Here is a 19,443-nt window from a genome sequence, read left to right as displayed (position 1 = left end):
GTTCACTAATTAGTCTATAATTTACAGGTAGTTAATTTCTATATTATTATTACTATACACATAAAGATACAAATCAAAACCGTTAAATCTAGATCGACTTTCCAGCAACTTATAAATGAAAAACAAAAACTAATCAAAATAATCAAGTTTATTTCAAAATTATAGTTACAAAAACCACATAATTACTTACATCTACTGAAAAATAACAATCATGATCTTACAAGCTTGACATAATTTACAATTGCTTTAGCAAAAACGAATAGGCCATACGCGACGAGGAGGAAGGCGACGTACGCGGCCCCGCTGTAGGAGAGCGCCCGCGCCGCCGCGTAGCCGAGCGCGAGCCGGACCAGCACCGGCAGCGAGCCCAGCGCGCGCAGCGACACGCGCGCCCCCCGCCCGCCCCCCGCCGGGGCCGCCAGCGCCGCGCGCGCCACGCACCCCGCCAGGTCCGCGCGGGCCCACGCGCGAGACAACTGCTCCCCGTACTGCAAATAAACACCTATTTAGACAATACATTCTGTTCTATTCACTGTGTCTGCCATGCTGCCTTCCTAAGCTTGGACCATTTCCCACCACGCTGTTCCACAGCGGGTTGGTGGGTTCACATATCTAGAAGTGCTTAACCTAGATATGCAGGTTTCCTCACGATGTTTTCCTTAACCGTAAGAGGGATGGTATACATTGTACTTAAATTCAAAAAACTCATTTGTAGGTACATGTCAGCGCCGGGATTCGAGCCCGTATCTCTGGAGTGAGAAGCGGGCGCTTGCCCCGACCAGACTAAGTTACCACCGCTCTGACACAATCCTAACTAATATTATAAATGCGAAAGTAACTGTGTCTGTCTGTCTGTCTGTCTGTCTGTTACTCTTTCACGCCAAAAGTACTGAACGGATTTGAATGAAATTTGGTATACATATAGTCTAGACCCTGGGAAAGAACATAGGCTACTTTTTATCCCGGAATTCCCACGGGAAAACTTTTTAAGGCGAAGCGAAGCGCGCGGGAACAGCTAGTACAATATAATTATTAAACGATACGGCTGCGACATACATACAATGAAATAACTCACAATTTCATTAATTCTTGTAGATATTTGGTAGAGTATCCTGACGAGGATGGTGCTCTCGTAGCTGGCGACGGGCAGCAGGTCGGGGTCGCCCGCGTACTGCACGCCCGTCGGCGGACTGCGCAGCTGCACACACACACACACACATATACATTATTATCCAAAGTGCACGGTAATTTACCTAGATTTTACTGCATTAAAAAAAACTTCTTTACATTAAACCCTTGATACCAAGTAAAAAAAAAAGTTCTTAAATTATACTATGCTCTCACATTTTGGAAAAAGGTATTTGAGATTGAATATTCGGCAACTATTCGGTATTGATTGACCACCTTGTATAGATCTGCCGTACGATTAAGAGGAGCACTCTTTAAATAAAACTACCACTCATTTGAATTGTACTGGATCACCCGCCGAATATTCGGTATTCGGCTGAGAGCGTTGGCCGAATATTCGGTATTCGGCCAAATCACTATTCGTGGCATCTCTAATTTGAAAGTGCATACCTTGTTGGTGATAGACATGGGGAAAGTGGTCGAGTTAGCGAACGAGGACTGGTCCAGGCCGCTGTCCAGGAGCGTCTCCGGCGGCAAGTTGCACTCGCTGACCTACAAGCAGAAAACATGTCATATTATGTACACTGACAGCGAGCAATAGATCTTTTGTTAAGTTATTACAATACCTCGAGTAAATGTATGGAATGGAATGGTAGTTTTTTCCGCGATTTCACATAATTTGATTAATAATAATGTCCTCCTAGCCGAATTTCGACCACGGCGGCCAATCTCATGTGAGATCAGCCATCTACGCAGGAGTAGATTATAGTGCCCAAGTGTGTGCGCAGTACACAGGAGCACTCTCTGTTCCATCACTCTCATAACCCAATGGGACGGATTGACCGACACGACTGGAGAGAGCTAGGCGCAGGACCGACTGCTTTACATGCCCATCCGACAGCATGGATCGTTTCACTGTTTCGGACATCAGGTGATCAGCCTTCTATGTCCTAACCAAACTTAGAACCACAATTTAGAAACACAAAGTGATGGTGGATAATTTGATTGGTCACATAATGAAAGGTGGGTACCGGGAAATTCGAGTGGATTCGTGTCAGTCGAAAGGACATCACCTCTTGTCTAAGAGACTAGAACAGCTCTTTTTCTTCCAATTTTCAAAACACACATTCACTCACCCCAAATATCTGCTCAAACTGTTGCGCGGCGGCGGCGAGCAGCGCGGGGGTGCGGCGCACCTCGCCCCCCGCGCCCCCCGCCGCCCCCGCCAGCCCCAGCCAGCGCTGCACGGACGACCACACGCCTGCACACATAAACAAAGTTTTATAAACAAGCATTATACACTGTATGTTATTACGGGAAGTGAGCGTGCCATCAACAGCTCCGGCACCTGTCAGGACATCAGGGAGGGGTCTCACCACCCCGAGGCGACTCTCCTTATGAGTACTGTGGCTATACGCTGCAGCGGCTAGATCCACTGCTCCATAGATCCCTGATGTCAGACTGCAGTCTGACTGAAGGTATAGTGCCTGTAGTTTATGACCAAGTCGTCGGGAATTACAGGTCACTATAATTATATCAAGTAGTTTAGAAAACGGGTAACGTGTATGTAATGTAATGAATATCGGGTGGAGAAGCTGACCTTTGTCTTGCTGTTCCCGTGCGGCGTCGTCCCGCGCGGCGCGCTCGGCCTGCGCCCGCGCGGCGTGCACGCGGCGCAGCAGCTCGGCGGGGAGCGGGGCGGGGGCGGGAGCGCCGGGGGGGGGCCACAGCGGCGCGTGCCGGCAGTCCGGGCACAGCTCCGCGCGCGCCTGCCGCGCCAGCCCCGCCCAGCGCGCCGCCCAGCCCGCCCCGCCCTCCGCGCCCGCCGCGCCGCCGCCCGGGCCGCCGCTGCAAGCATTTAATTGTTAGCCAATTCACATCATTCATTTATATCTAAAAGTATAGAAGTAAGTAGTTTCAAATTATAAGTCAAATTATTGATGTAATTAGACTCCTTAAGTACATACCTGTATTCAAAATTGGAGTTATTATTCCAGCTCTCATCAGGATTGTGGTAGTAGAGTCCTACGCCATTGTCCATTATAGCTTGTTCCAAATCTCTTAAAATAGGAACTAGGTTTGGCTGCGAAAATACCTGAAAATATTAAGCAAATATTGAGAATTCTATCATTTTCAATGTTACACGGGAGTGTCTATTCAAGGTAAGTGTTGTAGGTAAATTCCATCTTTCGGCATCATACGCAACATACGCATCGCATTTAGAATTATTTGTATAGAAATTCACACTGTGACTGTGGTATGCCTGCGCAATTATATTGTTTATCGTAGGCTAGGTGGAGGGCACCGGAAGGGTTCACCGAAAGAACAAGTTGGTTCGTATATAAGGCTTATGCCTGGGAATTGAGAGGTGAACAGAACGTACCTTTCCGATCCGGAACAGCATGACGGCGTTCTTGTAGTTGGCGAGGTCCTGGCGCAGGAAGCGCGGCAGCACGGCGGCCAGCGCGCACGACCACGCGGGCAGCGCCTCCGCCACGCGCGCCGCCAGCGCCGCCCCCTCCGGCGCCGCCCCGTGCCCCGCCCCGCGCGCCGCCGTCTCCGCGCCTTCCGCCTCTCTGCACCGTCAAATATCCCATAAGTTAAGGTAATCCGGGTAGTAGGAGATACAAATCGTTTAAAACCCATAAATATAATAACATAGGAGATACCTGTCGTGAAGTACATCGGCGCCGGTGTACCTCCAGGGCTGGATGAGGCTCAGCCACAGCTCCAGCACGAGGCGGAAGGAGGCGTCGAGCGGCCACGAGTCCACCAGCCGGCGCACCAGCCGCACGCCGCGCGCCCACAGCAGCTGCCGCGCGTACTGCCGCAGCGCCCCCGCCCCCGCCGCGCCCCCCGCACCCCCCGCGCCCCCCGCCCCTGGCCCCGCGCAGTACGCGTGCACCGCCTTCACGCACACGCGCGCCACGCGCACGCGCTCGGGGCTGCACGGCGCGCGCTGCTGCTGCTGCGGGGAAACTGCACTGTACTCACACTATAAAGTCGAACAAGTTAAACTATTTAGGGCAGCATCAAGCCCATTCTGAGAACCCAAATTAAATTAAAATGTAAAATCATGTCTTCAAAAGTCTAGTCCATGATTGTAAAAGTTTTTTTAAGATTTGAGTTCAGTCATTCAGTTCTGATTATATTGTGCCTTCAGAGTAGCACCCAAAATGTAATAATAATAGTAATGCTTGCCTCCATGTTGCCGGGCGCGTCGTCGACCGACATCCACACGTCGAGGAACAGCTGCAGCACGGACTCGCTGCGCCACTCGCCCGCGCCCCCCCGCCCCCACTCCGCGCCCCCCGCGCCGCCCCACTCCGCGCCCCCGCCCGCCGCGTGCAGCCCCGCCAGCTCCGGCTGCAGCAGCAGCGACGGCGAGCATTGTCTGCAACATTACAATCATATAATGCTTTTTTTTTTCATTGAAAACTTGTTAGTTGTCGTAATGTAAATCTTAAAAAGTACAAATGCTTATTCCTTGAAAGATTGGCAGAATTAAGTAAGATGGTGTATTAAATAAACATCTGCTTGGTAGTGAAGCTGCAAAGACAGATTAACGGGAATGAAGCGTGGTGTGGAGACCTGGTGGCGGGCTGCAGCGGCGCGGCCCGCGGCTTGCCGGCGCCGTGCGGCAGCGGCGGCGGCGCGCCCCCCCCCGCCGGCAGGAAGTGCTGCAGGTAGTCGCACGCCAGCGCCAGGTACGCGCTGTTCCAGCTCTCCCAGCTGCTCTTGTTCTGATCTGCGCTCAGCAAATGCAAAGCAAAATTCAACATGTAATAATCAAAGGGATCTGAATGTCAATATAGGAATATTATTGGTTTGGTCATCTCATATAATTATGGTTACAACTTTAATCCTCCAAGGGGCAGTCACCTCAGACTGCCCTTGCAAGTGAGCCATGCTCTCTTCATGCTGTCTGTGTGTACATTTGCACTCACATCACAAGTTGTATTACTGTTTTTGAATGAGTACATATCACTTAAGCTACGCATCTAGAGTCTAGATGTGCAGGTTTCCTCACTATATCTTGCTTCACCAAAGAGTATAATAATATTGTACCTAATTTCCAACCCGCAGCCTCACCATTGAGCATAAATACTACAAAAATGTATCTATATCATTTCAATCAATCCAATGGAGATGCTTGAGGAAACAGCTACTACGGCTAAGTTGGAAAAGTGTAAAGGATACTGAGCGCGAGTGCCACTACGCTGGAGGCGGTGTCCAGTGTGAGCATGTCCGCATAGAGCTGCGCGCTGCCGCCGCGCCGCAGCCGTGTCTGCATCTCCAGCTGTACACATCACAACACTGTTATATTACTTCACCAAAATCATCTCTAATGCCCTCTTGAACAAAGAATAAAGAAAGATCATTCACAATATGTCACAGAATCAATCATTTATTGCATCCATAAGTTTTACACAGGTGTTAAATACATGAAATTAGGAACTTTCAAATAGTTTTCTCTGTTTTAGAGGTGTGACCGTATTATAAAAGATGATAGGAATAACCTTTCATACAAACGCAGCTCCCTGGGTGGCATTGTTTTGATTTTTATAATGAAAACATAATGCATGTAGTATGAGCATGCGTGTAGCATGTGCACTCACAGGCAGCGCGTGCAGCGGCAGCGTGTAGCGCGGCGCGGGCTCGGGCAGCAGGCGCGCGGCCAGGCGCAGCAGCGCGCCGCCCGGGGCCAGGAACGCCAGCAGCAGCGCGTACTCCTGCGGCTGCGCCTCGCACGTCACGCTGCGCAGGCCCCATCCGTTGTTGTAGCACGAGGACCCAAATATATTACTTATCAGCTGCGGAAACAGAGCCTGCAATTCTTTGTTGGGGCTCGAATCTATTAACTTCGTGAGTTCGTTCAACTTTTCGTAAAGTGGTAAGTTGAGAATAGTGTAAAACTTGCTCTGAAACAAACGTATTAAATTTCGTTTTATTTAATGCACTTGTTCTGTTTGTAAGCTTTGTAAATTTCTTAGTTTATGCTGATAAATTGTAATTAGTAACTTGGAATATAGTTTGACCAGCAGTTTAATCTTACCATGACATCTTGAGCCATTTTATAAGTAGAGATATTTATAAACAAATTAGTATAAGTTTTCAGAATAAACAGCAAGCTAAATTAAATTTTAACCAAAACACAAAATGAAAAATATGACCGGTTAAATTGACGTTTGACGCCTTGCTTGACAGGAGGAGATACTATAGGTCTCTAATCTGTGGAGAGGACCACAGAGTAAGGCTGTGTCCGCACAGCGATATTTCACCGCGTGGTTTTTTCTCGCAATTTTGTATATTCCATTTCACGGGGAAAGTCATCTGATACAAACAAAAACTACCCTTATTCGAATGCAATAAGGGTCCTGTCAGATGTCTTTCCCCGTGAAAAAAGGTATAAAGCTGCGTACAGAACGGGCCAACGAACGCCAACGGTTATCCCAACGCTTGATATTTATCATACATAATACAGGGCAGATTGCAGCAACGAAACCCGTTCGTTGGCGTTCGTTGGCCCAAGTTGTACGTAAAGCTGCGTACACACCGGGCCAACGAACGGCCAACGAAGGATATTTATCGTTCGCTAGCGTTGGCTCCGCATGTTCGTTGGAGTTCGTCAATACGTCCAAATACAATTAGTGCTCGAACGAACGTTCGTTGGCACTGGATTCCGGTTCTTTTTCTCTTTCATTCGCAATTTAATCATGGACGACGATAACATCATTATTATCGCCGTTACTCCATTCTTTGTTTTTCTGCATGATCTAAATGGGAGGAAATATCCAAGTAATAATCAAATTAGACGTCTACACGCTACGCCCACGTGCTTCAACTGAGCGTTCGTTCGTTGGCCTTCGGCGACCGTCCAAACAGAGTTTGTTCAAATAGCTCGATTTCTTTGATGTTACCGCCACGCTCCGGATCGCCGGCACACGCCAACGAGCGATCGTTGGCATTCGCTAAGCCGTCCAGATTGAACCAACGAAGGCCAACGAAACCCGTTCGTTGGCCTTCCTTGGCCCGGTGTGTACGCAGCTTAAGACTTATTACTTCCATGGTTTCCCCAGCTTTAGAATATTCTCGAGAGGAAGTAACTGTGAACAGACAGACCTACTACGAACACAATACTGCAGTGACAGATGACTGATGACAGTGACACTGACTCTGACTGACACATGCGACACATGTGTGTGTGTTGGTGTTGTGTTGTGTGGCCACCAAGTGTAATAGGTATTTTCCTCACAAAAAACTGTTTTACTTTTACCAAATTACCAATACGAAATTGAGTAATGTCTCACGATTGGTTTGAAAGAATTGGAAAGCCCAAATATGTGGTTGCCCCTATGGTAGACGCCAGTGAATTGGCGTGGAGAATACTGTGCAGGCGACATGGGGCCCAACTGTGTTACACTCCAATGTTTCACAGCAATGTGTTTGTAAAAGATCCAAAATACCGCAAGGAAAGCTTTACCACTTGTCCCGAAGACAGACCTTTAATAGTCCAGGTATTGATTTCACATATTATCACCTTCTATCACCTTATAGTATTAGCTAAATATTTCTTTTTCTTGTGAACTATTCCTATAAATATCAGTAAAAATATAATGTTTGTATCAAAAGCCATTATGTATGTCTGTATATCCTTGGACATAAAGCCTGAATAAACATTCTAATATAATATATTTTTATCAGTTCTGTGGCAATAACCCTGATACAATGGCAGCTGCTGCTAAACTAGTAGAAGAACATTGTGATGCCATCGACATCAACCTGGGCTGTCCGCAAGCCATCGCCAAGAGAGGCCGCTACGGCTCCTTCCTGCAGGATGACTGGGAACTCTTAAACAGTATAGGTAACACAAAACTACTTTACTTGTAGATAAGGCTAATAGTTTATATTCTGTTAGATATTACTTAAATATGAAACTAATTTCTTTTCAGTACAAGCCATGTCAAAGGCCGTCAGCATCCCCATAACCTGTAAAGTGAGAATCTTTGATGACATTGACAAGACGGTGGAGTATGCGCGGATGCTGGAGCGCGCGGGCTGCCGGCTGCTCACCGTGCACGGCCGCACGCGCGAGCAGAAGGGGCCACTCACCGGTGTCGCCCGGTGGAAACACATCAAGGCTGTCAGGTAATTCATCTATTTCTTTCATCATCATAATATCATATTTGGATTATTAATTTATATTGAGCTCTTTATGTATACAGGGTGAACTCTTTATTTTTTTATTTATATTTTATATCTACATTATTAATTCAGGTGGCATTACAAAATGTCACCCCTTACATACATTTTTAAATTAATAAATAATTGGATCTGTGTGCTTGTTGGATTTTTTTATTTGGTAATGTTTAGTAAAGTTTACTTTAAAAATCCAAAGTATATAGTAATATAACAAAAAATAATATATTATATAGGCGTTAAAAAAATCGAAAATGTATAACCGTTTAATAAAACAATGCATGGCAAGTTAATAGCACAGAATATTTTGGTATTTTTGATTAACTTCTCTCTCTCCACACAAAAGTTAACTGGAAGAAAATGTTATTAGCATTAAGTTTGCTTATGTACCCGTTAATTTGATAAGCAATAAAGAATTTAGTAATAATAATAATAGTATTCCACAGAGAGGCAGTGTCCATCCCGGTGTTCGCGAACGGCAACATCCAGTGCCTGGCGGACGTGGCGCGCTGCCTGGCCGCCACCGGCGCCGCGGGCGTCATGAGCGCCGAGGGGAACCTCACCAACCCCGCCATCTTCGAGGGAGCCTCGCCCGTCACGTGGGACGTGGCCGACGAGTACCTCGACCTGGTGCAGCAGTACCCGTGCCCCACCTCCTACATTAGAGGACATCTATTTAAAATATTTCATAAGATGTAAGTGATAAGATGTAAGATCTACTAAATTGCATGTATTATTTGCTGCTCTAAGTTATGAACATGCACTTTACTGGTTTTAACATTTCAGATTTACATTTGAGGACAACGATGAGATCAGGCAAATTCTGGCTACGGGGCAAAACCTAAATGACTTTAGGAAAGTGAGCAGCGCCATCAAGCAGAAGTACCTGTCGTGGCACCAGGGCGGGGGCGGCGCGGCGGCGGCGGGGGGGGCGGGGGGCGAGGGCGCGCTGCGGGCGGGCACCGCGCTGCTGCTGCCGCCCTGGCTGTGCCAGCCCTACGTGCGCATGTCGCCCGAGGAACACACTAGGAAGATGCAAGCATTAAATATCATTCAGGTAACATTCACAATAACCATTGTTCGGGCACCTTTATTTTTTTGGTATGAGGATAGTTAAACTACCCTCACATGGCGGTTTGTGAGCTGCGTCCTACGAGAGGCGGCCATCATCAGTGTGGACTCGGGTTTCGTGCAGAACGTTTGTCGTCGGCTGCCAGCGGACCTTATAACCGCTCCCACTCATTTATTACGGACAATTGTGATTGGTGAACTTTTACATTTTAACAAGACTATTTGCATAGTGAGCTGTGTGTGTTTTTTATCTAGTAAATATAACGCCAGGCCTGGCAAGAAGAACTCTTCTCGGAAGACGGAGCGGCCATTGACCACGTGTACAGGTTGGTGAATTGTTCTTATCCCAATTTAATAAGGGTGCCCAATAACTATACGTGTGAGTTTAGGAAAGCTAGGACCAGTCCTTACTTAAAAATACAGTCCACTTATCTGCGCCAACATAAATTATTGGTCCTACGACACGGATCTAGTTTTGCTTTAACTTATAACGGTAGTTTCTTTGGGTAAAATCGGCTTTTCGGATAAAATATTATTTCATTCTCATAGTAAAACTAATGCTTAAGGTTCGGCATAAGTTTTTATTTAAATATATTACGGGTTTCGGCAAATATTAAGGTTATAATAGTACGGGCAGGCGTTATCATTTCTCGGATGGCACGGTGCCATTTTGTATTTCGGCGGTAGGTACCATACGGTGGTTACTCGGTACAGTTCCACTATATTGTTACTTACATACGGTTTCTCCCTGAGAAGTTACGGTATCTTCGGTTATATTCGGTCGTACGGCGGTATTACTCCGGTTCTTCGGTTCATTAATTACGGTATCTTCGGTTTGGTTGCAAACAACCTTCGGCAAAATTTTCGGCTAGTGTATGTTATATTTCGTTGGTCAAACGGTTATATACATGGTTAAACTACGGTTAGTTATATACTTGTTTTTCAGTAGGTAGTTATTGAACTAATCTATATTAAGTAAGTTAGTTTGCTAGCCAAGTTTTAGCATTAGGTGTTATTATTATCGGCTCGGTTACGGTGGTACCTACCAGTTTATATTTAGATTAGGTAGAAGTTGTTATTTAGAAATAAACACATATTTTATACTTAAGTACTGTTAACAATGTACGCATTACGGCGGCGGCGGCGGTTTTACGGCTAAGATAATTCATAATTTCGGATACCTTACAATACGTAGTTTTATTTATGTACTTATATTAGTTTACCTTTCTTAAGAGGTTCGGTCACGGGACTAATATATAATCTACGGTTGATTATTGTTTACAGATATTACACTGTGTGTGCATAGAAATATTCAAAATGGTGAACAAAGTATTTTTGACCAAATTTAAATTACAGTATGATTGGTTAAAGAACACGTTAGATATGAGTAACAGTAAAACTCATACTTCTAGTGTGATTACGGCTAGATTACGTAAGTTAGAGGACAGATATTCGGCGTTGAGCGAGGCTTACGAGAATATATTAATTAATACGGATGATTCAGAGATTATCACTATGTACGATAAGGAGTTTCGCGAAGCTGAGGAATGGTATAACCAGTTGGAGGCACGGTCGGCGGCCTATCCGAACTTAGACGGCACACATGTCCCTACAGAAAGTACACAAACGGCTCGCTTGCCACCAATTAATCTCTCGGTATTTGACGGCGACTTATTCTCATGGACTAGTTTCTATAGTCTATATAGTTCATTGGTTTTATCCAGGAAGGATATCTCCAAAACGGAAAAATTTCATTATTTGTTCTCTCATGTTCAAAATGAACCTCGCTTACTGTTAAAACACCTACCTATGGTAGACGACTCTTTGGATTCGGCCTTAGAGATTTTGAAATCAAGATACGAAAATAAACGATTACTCGTGGATTCAAATATTTCTCGTATTCTTAATATACCGGCTTTGAATAAGTGTTACGGACTTAGAAACAATGTACTTAATCCATTATTGGAATGTACTCGGGCGCTTAAAAACTTAGACTTGCCAGTGGATGAATGGAGTTATCTACTTCTATTTATTTCACTGAATAAATTACCGGCGGAGATAAAAACTCGGTTCGAACAAAAGTACGGAGGTGACTCAACTTGTTTACCTACTTTTAATCAGCTGATAGAATTCTTACAAAACGAATGTCGGCTTCTTGATACGGCTAATAATAAAAGTTGCGTGACGTCACCGACAGCGGCCGGCCCCGCTGTCCGTGAAAATCGGTACAGTAACAATATTCGCAATTCACATGCACATGTAACTGACCTTGGTCAACGCAGGTCACCTGTTTTAGTAAAGCAGTGTAATTTCTGTGAGTTACCACGCCATACGATTAGTGAATGTTTTAAATTTCGGAACTTAACTAACGGTGAACGGAAGGATTTCATTAAAAATAATGATTTGTGTTTCAAATGCTTTGAAAAGCACACGGCGAGAACCTGTCACAACAATGTACCATGTGATAGATGTGGTAATATCGGTCACAATAAAATGTTATGCTCTCATTACATTGCGCGCTCTGGCGTACCTGCAACGGAGAGACTACGTTCAGGAAACGAATGTAATACGTCATCAAGCGATAGGACAGTTGATCGACAATCGGCTCGAAATGTTCATATCGCACAGGCGGCAACTCCAGCTTTCGATGACTCGAGATTCATGAAGGAGGGCGGTAGGTTAAATGAACCTTATCTCGGTGGTAATAAGGCACTAAATCATACCAGCCCTACTGGGTCGCGGCAGCAACCAAATAATAATAATTGACAATTAATTAGTAATGTCGTTTCAGTACCTAAGCTTGCGGACGGTATAAATTTACCCACTGTGATTATCCATGTACTTACGGTTAGGAATGATTTTATCACAGCGCGGGCGCTGTTGGACCTAGGTTCACAGTGCTCAATAATTAAAAGCGAATTTGTTGCGCAGTTAGGATTAAAGCGACATTACAGTGACACATCTTTGGTAGGTATCGGCGGAATTCAGGCTAGTGGTAGCCATTGTATTGTGTCTATTCATTTTAGACCTGCAAACAAAGTTGATTTTCCTTTGTTATCGGTTACAGCGGTAATTATAAAAAGGCCGACTGCGTATTTGGCGCGTCGCTTGAATTTAAATAATGATAATAATATTAGGCTATCGGATGACGGCACTCTTAAGCCATTGGAGATAGATATTATTTTCGGATGTGACATCTTAGGACAGATTTTAACCGGTGAAAAGTTAGATCTGGGAACGGGTGGTCCCTATGCGTTGGGAACTATTTTTGATTTCGCTATCTTCGGTGCGGTAAATTTATTATGTTGTCAATCCGGTGACAATGTAGAAACATTTTCGGGTACGACTCTTTTAGAGGCGGTTCAAAGGTTTTGGAGAACTGAGGAGCCGCCCATGCATAAAATTAAGGATCCTTTGGACATAGAATGCGAGAATTTGTTTGCGTCGACTACGTCACGTGACAGTAACGGAAAATATATTGTGCGGCTTCCTATTATACCTAATCACGAGCGATTAGGAGATTCTCGGCAAACGGCTTTGAAACAATTTATGTCCATTGAACGGAGGATGTCTAGACAGCCTGAGTTTAGGGACAAATATGTTGAATTTATGGAAGAATATTTAAGACTTGGACATATGGTGATATCGGAGTTCGATTTTAACTCAGGTGACGAATATTATGTACTTGCTCACCACGGGGTGTTCAAGAGGTCGGGCGATGTTAATAAGATTCGCGTAGTGTTCAATGGGACAATACCTAGTAGCACAGGGGTGTGCTTAAATGATTGTTTATATACAGGAGAACGGTTACAAAATGACATAACGGATATAATAACAAACTTTAGATTTCCACTTGTAGTGTTTACGTGTGATGTTAAGATGATGTTTCGGCAAACCTACATCTGTCCGGAGGACCGCAGATATCAGTTAATTTACTGGAGGTCATCGCCCTCGGAACCTCTGCGCGTTTACGAGTTGACAACTAATACGTACGGGTTGAAATCAAGTCCTTACATTGCCATTCGCTGTCTTCACCAGCTCGCTCATGACGGTAAGCAAGACAGCCCTCGTGCAGCTGAGCTTTTATTGAGAAACTCCTACGTCGATGATCTCAACGGGGGAGGGGATAGCTTAAGCGAAGCTCTTTCTTTACGAGATGAGTTGATATCGCTCATGAAGTCGGCGGGTTATGAACTGCGGAAGTGGTCTTCCAACGTACCGGAGCTGCTTCAGGGACTTCCGGCAGATCACCTGGAGACTCCTCGGACGTTTGACGGTACAGACGGCTCGGTTTTTATAAAAATATTGGGTATTCAGTGGGACCCAATTTCGGACGGTTTTACATATAGGGTTAACTTACCCTCGGACTCAACGGTTACTCGAAGGAGTATTTTATCTATGAGGGCTAAACTATACGATCCATTAGGGTGGATAAGCCCAGTGGTTTTTCGTTTTAAACTTTTACTACAATCGGTGATCGGTACAAGCGGAAATAAAGTAGATTGGGATTCGCCAGTCTCGGATGATTTGGTACGGATGTGGCAAGATTATATTTCGGACTTGTCCAATTTAGAACGTCTTTCCATTCCTAGGTGTTTGAGACCTGGTGCACAGGCTCGGTACTCCTTGCACGGTTTTTGTGACGGTTCGTCGTTAGGACATGCGGCGGCAGTGTACGTACGAGCGGAACTACCAGACGGCAGCGTTCTCGTGAGACTAATCATTGCTAAGTCAAGGTTAGCCCCACTGAAGACTCAGCAGACCATTCCCAAGATGGAGTTAAATGGCGCTGCGCTGCTTACTACCCTTCTCAATCATGAGGTCAGCAAGGTTGCAGACAACATTGTATTCGAGGAAGTGGTCGGATGGTGTGACAGTACTATAGTCCTAGCGTGGCTTCGTACTCCTGCGCATACATTACAAGTTTTTGAAGCAAATCGGGTTTCTCAAATTAATGCATCTACGGCTTCCATTCATTGGCGTCACGTGCCAAGTGAATTAAATTGTGCGGATGTTTCATCGCGCGGCGCTGCGGCGGCGGATCTGCTCAACCACGAGCTGTGGTGGGGCCCGCAGTGGCTGTGCCAACCATCGGATTGTTGGCCGGTGGATGGTCCTGCATTTCCGCCAGATATGTTACCTGGTCGGAGGACTAAAACTTGTGTAGTTAATATCGGAAATTTACAATCGGACACGGACACGGACTTCCTTATTGATAAATTTAGTTCGTTTGAAAAATTAATCAAAGTTACGGCCCTGGTATTACGGTTTGCTCATTTATGCAAAAATAAAATTAAACAGTTTCCACAAAATAAATCGGTTTCGGAGCGTAGAAACGCTATAATGCATTTAATTCGTATAGAACAATTAAAACATTTCAAGGATGAAATTTTATGCTTGACAAACAAAAAAACGATTCGGACTTCTATGAGAAGATTAAATTTATTTATGGATGATGACAATATTCTACGGGTCGGTGGTCGGATAGGAGCTGCGGAGCTACCTTATGATGCACGACATCCGATTTTATTGTCGGCTAAAAGTAAATTCACGGAGATGTTGGTAAATCATTACCACATCATCAATTGTCATGTCGGAGCGAATACACTTGCGGCTATATTATCTCGGACGTATTGGATAATGTCGGCGCGGCGAATCACCCGACACATTACATATAGGTGCGTGCAATGTTATAGATCTAAAGCACGACCTACGCAGCCGTACATGGCTGATCTGCCACCTGACCGGGTCAGGGGGGTGCGACCATTTCTCGGCGTCGGAACGGACTTTGCGGGTCCTTTTTATATAAAGACAAGTACATTACGGAACGCTAAGATAACAAAATGTTATTTGTGCATCTTTGTATGCTTATCGGTTAAGGCGGTCCACTTGGAGGTAGTTTCGGACCTTACGGTAGAAGCCTTTGTTGCAGCTTTTGCCCGTTTTTCAAATAGGAGAGGCTTGCCAACTCTTGTTAGATCAGACTGTGGAACAAATTATTCTGGAACGGATAAATACCTTAAGGAGCTATACATATTTCTACGAAACAATCGGTCGGATATTGAAAAAAGATTGGCGCGAGACAGTATAACTTGGTTATTTAATGCACCATCAAGTCCGAATCACGGTGGACTTTTTGAGGCTGCAGTTAAATCTGCCAAAACTCACGCTCGGCGCGTTCTCGGTGAGACCCGGCTCACTTTTGAAGAGCTTACTACGTTCTTCACCAAAGTAGAAGCGGTAATGAACTCGCGACCGTTGTGCCCTCTAAGTACGGATCCAACTGATCTTGAAGTTTTGACTCCTGGTCACTTTTTAATCGGACAACCTCTTGTGGCTCTTCCCGAGTACGACTATACGGATACTAAAGAATCTCGTTTGTCTCGGTTTCAACACGTTCAGAAGATGTCGCAACATTTTTGGTCGAGATGGAAAACGGAATACCTCCATACTCTACAACAACGTTATAAATGGACGTCGGTGACGGAACCTCCTAAGTTAGACGACTTAGTTTTGATTAAAGAAGATAATTTAGCGCCTCTACATTGGAAACGCGGTCGGATCGTTAAATTGTTACCCGGTAAAGACGGTATTGTTAGAGTCGCGGAAGTAAAGACTCAGAATGGTGTCCTGTTGAGGCCCATTTCCAAGTTATGTCGGTTGCCTATTGAGGCTTAGGAACCAAGGCGGACCTTGGTTAGGGGGCGGGATGTTCGGGCACCTTTATTTTTTTGGTATGAGGATAGTTAAACTACCCTCACATGGCGGTTTGTGAGCTGCGTCCTACGAGAGGCGGCCATCATCAGTGTGGACTCGGGTTTCGTGCAGAACGTTTGTCGTCGGCTGCCAGCGGACCTTATAACCGCTCCCACTCATTTATTACGGACAATTGTGATTGGTGAACTTTTACATTTTAACAAGACTATTTGCATAGTGAGCTGTGTGTGTTTTTTATCTAGTAAATATAACGCCAGGCCTGGCAAGAAGAACTCTTCTCGGAAGACGGAGCGGCCATTGACCACGTGTACAGGTTGGTGAATTGTTCTTATCCCAATTTAATAAGGGTGCCCAATAACTATACGTGTGAGTTTAGGAAAGCTAGGACCAGTCCTTACTTAAAAATACAGTCCACTTATCTGCGCCAACAACCATTATTCATGATACATCATTTTGCAACAAGATATACACTTACCTTCCTACCTTGAATTCAAAGTCAAAATTTTTTTATTCATCGTACAAATATAAAATTTTCTGATGAACGTCAATTTTTACAAATTACTCTCCGTTCGGATAAGGGGGGGCTCTTTCTGTCTAAGGAGAAGAACGGAGGCAAGAAACTCCTGAGCCATCTTTTCAGAAAAAGACTTAAAACTAGTTGGTATACAATACATATAAGCTTAATTATTATTATTATAATAATATGAGCAGAGCTAACTACTTATCACAGCCATGCATTAACGTCCTCTAAGTAATCATCAATTCTATAATAAGCTTTTTTACTGAGTTTCTCTTTAATGTAACACTTAAACTTATTCTCTGGCATTTGAGCAACTTCTGCTGGAAGCTTATTATAAAATCTAATACAGTACCCTAAAAACGATTTATTAACTTTCGCCAGACGCATCGCTGGAAAAGCCAGCTTATGCTTGTTCCTAGTATTAATGTCATGATTACTGCCAATTGTATCAAAAGTTGAAATATTCTTTCGTACATACATTAAATTGGAAAAAATGAACTGACATGGAACTGTAAGGATGTTAATTTCTTTAAATAGTTCTCTCAATGAATCCCTGGAACCAAGTTTGTATATAGAGCGGATGGCTCTTTTCTGTAATACAAATATAGTCTCAATATCAGCGGCTCTACCCCAAAGCAAAATTCCATACGACAATAAGCTGTGGAAATAACTAAAGTAAACTAATCTGGCGGTTTCAACGTCGGTCAGTTGTCTAATTTTCCGTACAGCAAAAGCTGCCGAGCTCAACCTTCCAGCCAATTTGGCAATGTGAGGTCCCCATTGTAACTTTGAATCTATAGTCATACCAAGAAAGACAGTATCATTAACTAGGTCCAATTTATTCCCATTAATGGATCAACTCTTTCCTAGGACAGTGAGAGCCAGTGTAAGAGAATACTTGAAGACCCAGAAGGAAATGTAATATCTCGGAAGAAGATGAAGAAGCTCCAGCGCACGAGCCGGCGGCCGGCGCGGGGCGCCCCCCGCGCGCCGCGCCCCGCCGACACCTGCCTGCCGCCCTGCGCCAACCCCAGGGTATGCCCCCTTACCAATATACCTACGTATATCATAGCGATCTAACAATAATCTTACTAAATGAACGCAAACTAAAGTAATATTCGGCAACATAATTATTTTTCAGGGTGGCAAATGCGAGTACAAGTTGTGCAAGAAGTGCTGCAAGAGCAAGTGCTTCGTGGAGGAGCGGGACTGCCGCGGCCACGGCGTGCTGGTGGCCACGCGCCGCCGCGCCGCGCAGCACCACGCCGCCCTGCGCGCCGCACGGGGGGACAGTGACCTGCGCGCACGGGGAGACGCCGCCCTGCGCGCGCGGGGGGACAGTGACCCGAGTGAGGCGCAGCACCACACCACCCTGCTAGCACAGCGGGACGGCGACCTGCGCGAGGCACAGGGGGACGCCGCCGTCGAGGCCTACACTTTGTAAACTATGACTTATGCCTCGTAAATAAATTTGGTTTCCCCTTGAAAACTAACAAATGACAAATAAAACGTATGGCAGTCATAGGGCTCATGCTATATTTTACAAAGTTATACAACATATTGTTATGTTACCTGTACAGAACTCAAGTGTATAAATACCAATTAAGTATACATTTAATGTATTAAAATTATTTAAAATAAAAATAATATTTTTGAAAAAAGTAACTTATTTCATTAGCCGCGTACCCACCTAGCGCACAGGCAGCATTAGTTAAAATTGTAAAAAATGTGAATTCATTCATTATTATTATTTAATTCTGTATTGGTATTAGAGGTACCTACATATAAACATAAGTGTACAGAGTTAAGCATTTTCTACCAGTCAACCCACAGGTCCTCAATAAGAAAACCAAACTAGTATGTAGGTACTTAATATGTTGGGTTTTATAAGTAAAACCAGTGGATTAAAAGGATTGTAAAGATATATTGAAGAATAGTTTTCACACGACACAGGAAGGTATTGGTGGAAGTACGAAGTGACTTTTCTATTGACATAATAATCTACTATAGACAATAGAACTAAACCATTGGTTGAGTTTACAAACTCTTTTCAACACTTTCCCTTAAACCAACCAATAGTTATAATGCCTGAACTCATATCCCGAAGTATTTCACACTAAATAATAAGCCTCAGGAAATACATGAGTTACACTAAGTCATGTTACATAAAATGTTCACCAACATAACAATAAACATAAACAGTTAAAACTTAAACATCCAACAATAAACAGTTAACGAATCTATTATGTTTCATAATAGGCAGAGGCTTTGTCAATAGATCCGCTGGCATTTCATCAGTTGGACAATATTTCAACTGCACCGCATTTTCTGACACAACTTGTCTAATAAAATGATGCCTAACATCAATATGTTTAGTTCTCGAATGGTACATTTGGTTGACACTTAACTTTTGAGCAGATTGGTTATCGTTATACATAGTTACACAAACGTTGATACCTAACAATTCATGTAAGAAAGAGCGAATAAACAACGCTTCCTTACAGGCATCAGACAGTGCCATGTATTCGGCTTCAGTACTGCTGAGAGCCACCGTTTTCTGCTTTCGACTTTCCCATGAGACTAAGTTATTACCAATTTTGAATACATACCCTGTGTATGACTTCCTATCCACTGCACTAGCTGCCCAATCAGCGTCCACGTAGGCAGTGAGACTTAGTCCATTCTTCTCGAACGTCAAACAATGATTAATTGTACCTTTCAAATAGCGTAGGACACGCTTTGCAGCTTTCCAGTGAACTTCAGCATAGCTTTGATTGAACTGGCTCAATAAACTCACGGCATATGCA

At 44.4% G+C, this 19,443-nt stretch overlaps 2 protein-coding genes across 2 annotated transcripts; one reads left to right on the top strand and one right to left on the bottom strand.

Moving 5' to 3' along the window:
- Positions 1-130: 130 nt before the first annotated feature.
- Positions 131-6,342, bottom strand: LOC105384220 (sphingomyelin phosphodiesterase 4). Its single transcript, XM_048623616.1, has 13 exons — positions 6,185-6,342; positions 5,748-6,050; positions 5,329-5,428; positions 4,720-4,927; positions 4,330-4,522; positions 3,798-4,096; positions 3,512-3,704; positions 3,096-3,223; positions 2,729-2,976; positions 2,265-2,389; positions 1,579-1,680; positions 1,076-1,198; positions 131-488 (listed from the first exon to the last, which is right to left on the bottom strand). The coding sequence occupies exons 1-13, from the start codon at positions 6,200-6,202 to the stop codon at positions 210-212; spliced, it is 2,319 nt and encodes a 772-aa protein (XP_048479573.1). The 5' UTR covers positions 6,203-6,342; the 3' UTR covers positions 131-209.
- A 969-nt stretch (positions 6,343-7,311) lies between these two features.
- LOC105384219 (tRNA-dihydrouridine(16/17) synthase [NAD(P)(+)]-like) lies at positions 7,312-18,301 on the top strand. Its single transcript, XM_048623615.1, has 8 exons — positions 7,312-7,646; positions 7,834-7,993; positions 8,082-8,277; positions 8,775-9,023; positions 9,115-9,385; positions 17,507-17,671; positions 17,778-17,924; positions 17,979-18,301. Exons 1-8 carry the CDS (start codon positions 7,431-7,433, stop codon positions 18,078-18,080), a joined length of 1,506 nt encoding a protein of 501 aa, XP_048479572.1. The 5' UTR covers positions 7,312-7,430; the 3' UTR covers positions 18,081-18,301.
- Positions 18,302-19,443: the final 1,142 nt, after the last annotated feature.

The sequence above is a fragment of the Plutella xylostella genome, chromosome 10 (genome assembly GCF_932276165.1).
Source record: "Plutella xylostella chromosome 10, ilPluXylo3.1, whole genome shotgun sequence".
NCBI classification, from domain to species: Eukaryota; Metazoa; Arthropoda; class Insecta; order Lepidoptera; family Plutellidae; genus Plutella; species Plutella xylostella.
This window is presented reverse-complemented; position numbering and strand designations above follow the sequence as displayed.

Coding starts and splice junctions, on each gene's coding strand:
- LOC105384219 (XM_048623615.1), top strand. CDS start 7,431: ATGTCTCACGATTGGTTTGAAAGAATTGGAAAGCCCAAATATGTGGTT. Junction 7,994..8,081: donor GGAACTCTTAAACAGTATAG/GTAACACAAAAC, acceptor ATTTCTTTTCAG/TACAAGCCATGTCAAAGGCC. Junction 17,672..17,777: donor CGCCCTGCGCCAACCCCAGG/GTATGCCCCCTT, acceptor ATTATTTTTCAG/GGTGGCAAATGCGAGTACAA.
- LOC105384220 (XM_048623616.1), bottom strand. Junction 4,928..5,328: donor CGTAGTGGCACTCGCGCTCA/GTATCCTTTACA, acceptor ATTGACATTCAG/ATCCCTTTGATTATTACATG. Junction 1,199..1,578: donor CCATGTCTATCACCAACAAG/GTATGCACTTTC, acceptor GTGTGTGTGCAG/CTGCGCAGTCCGCCGACGGG.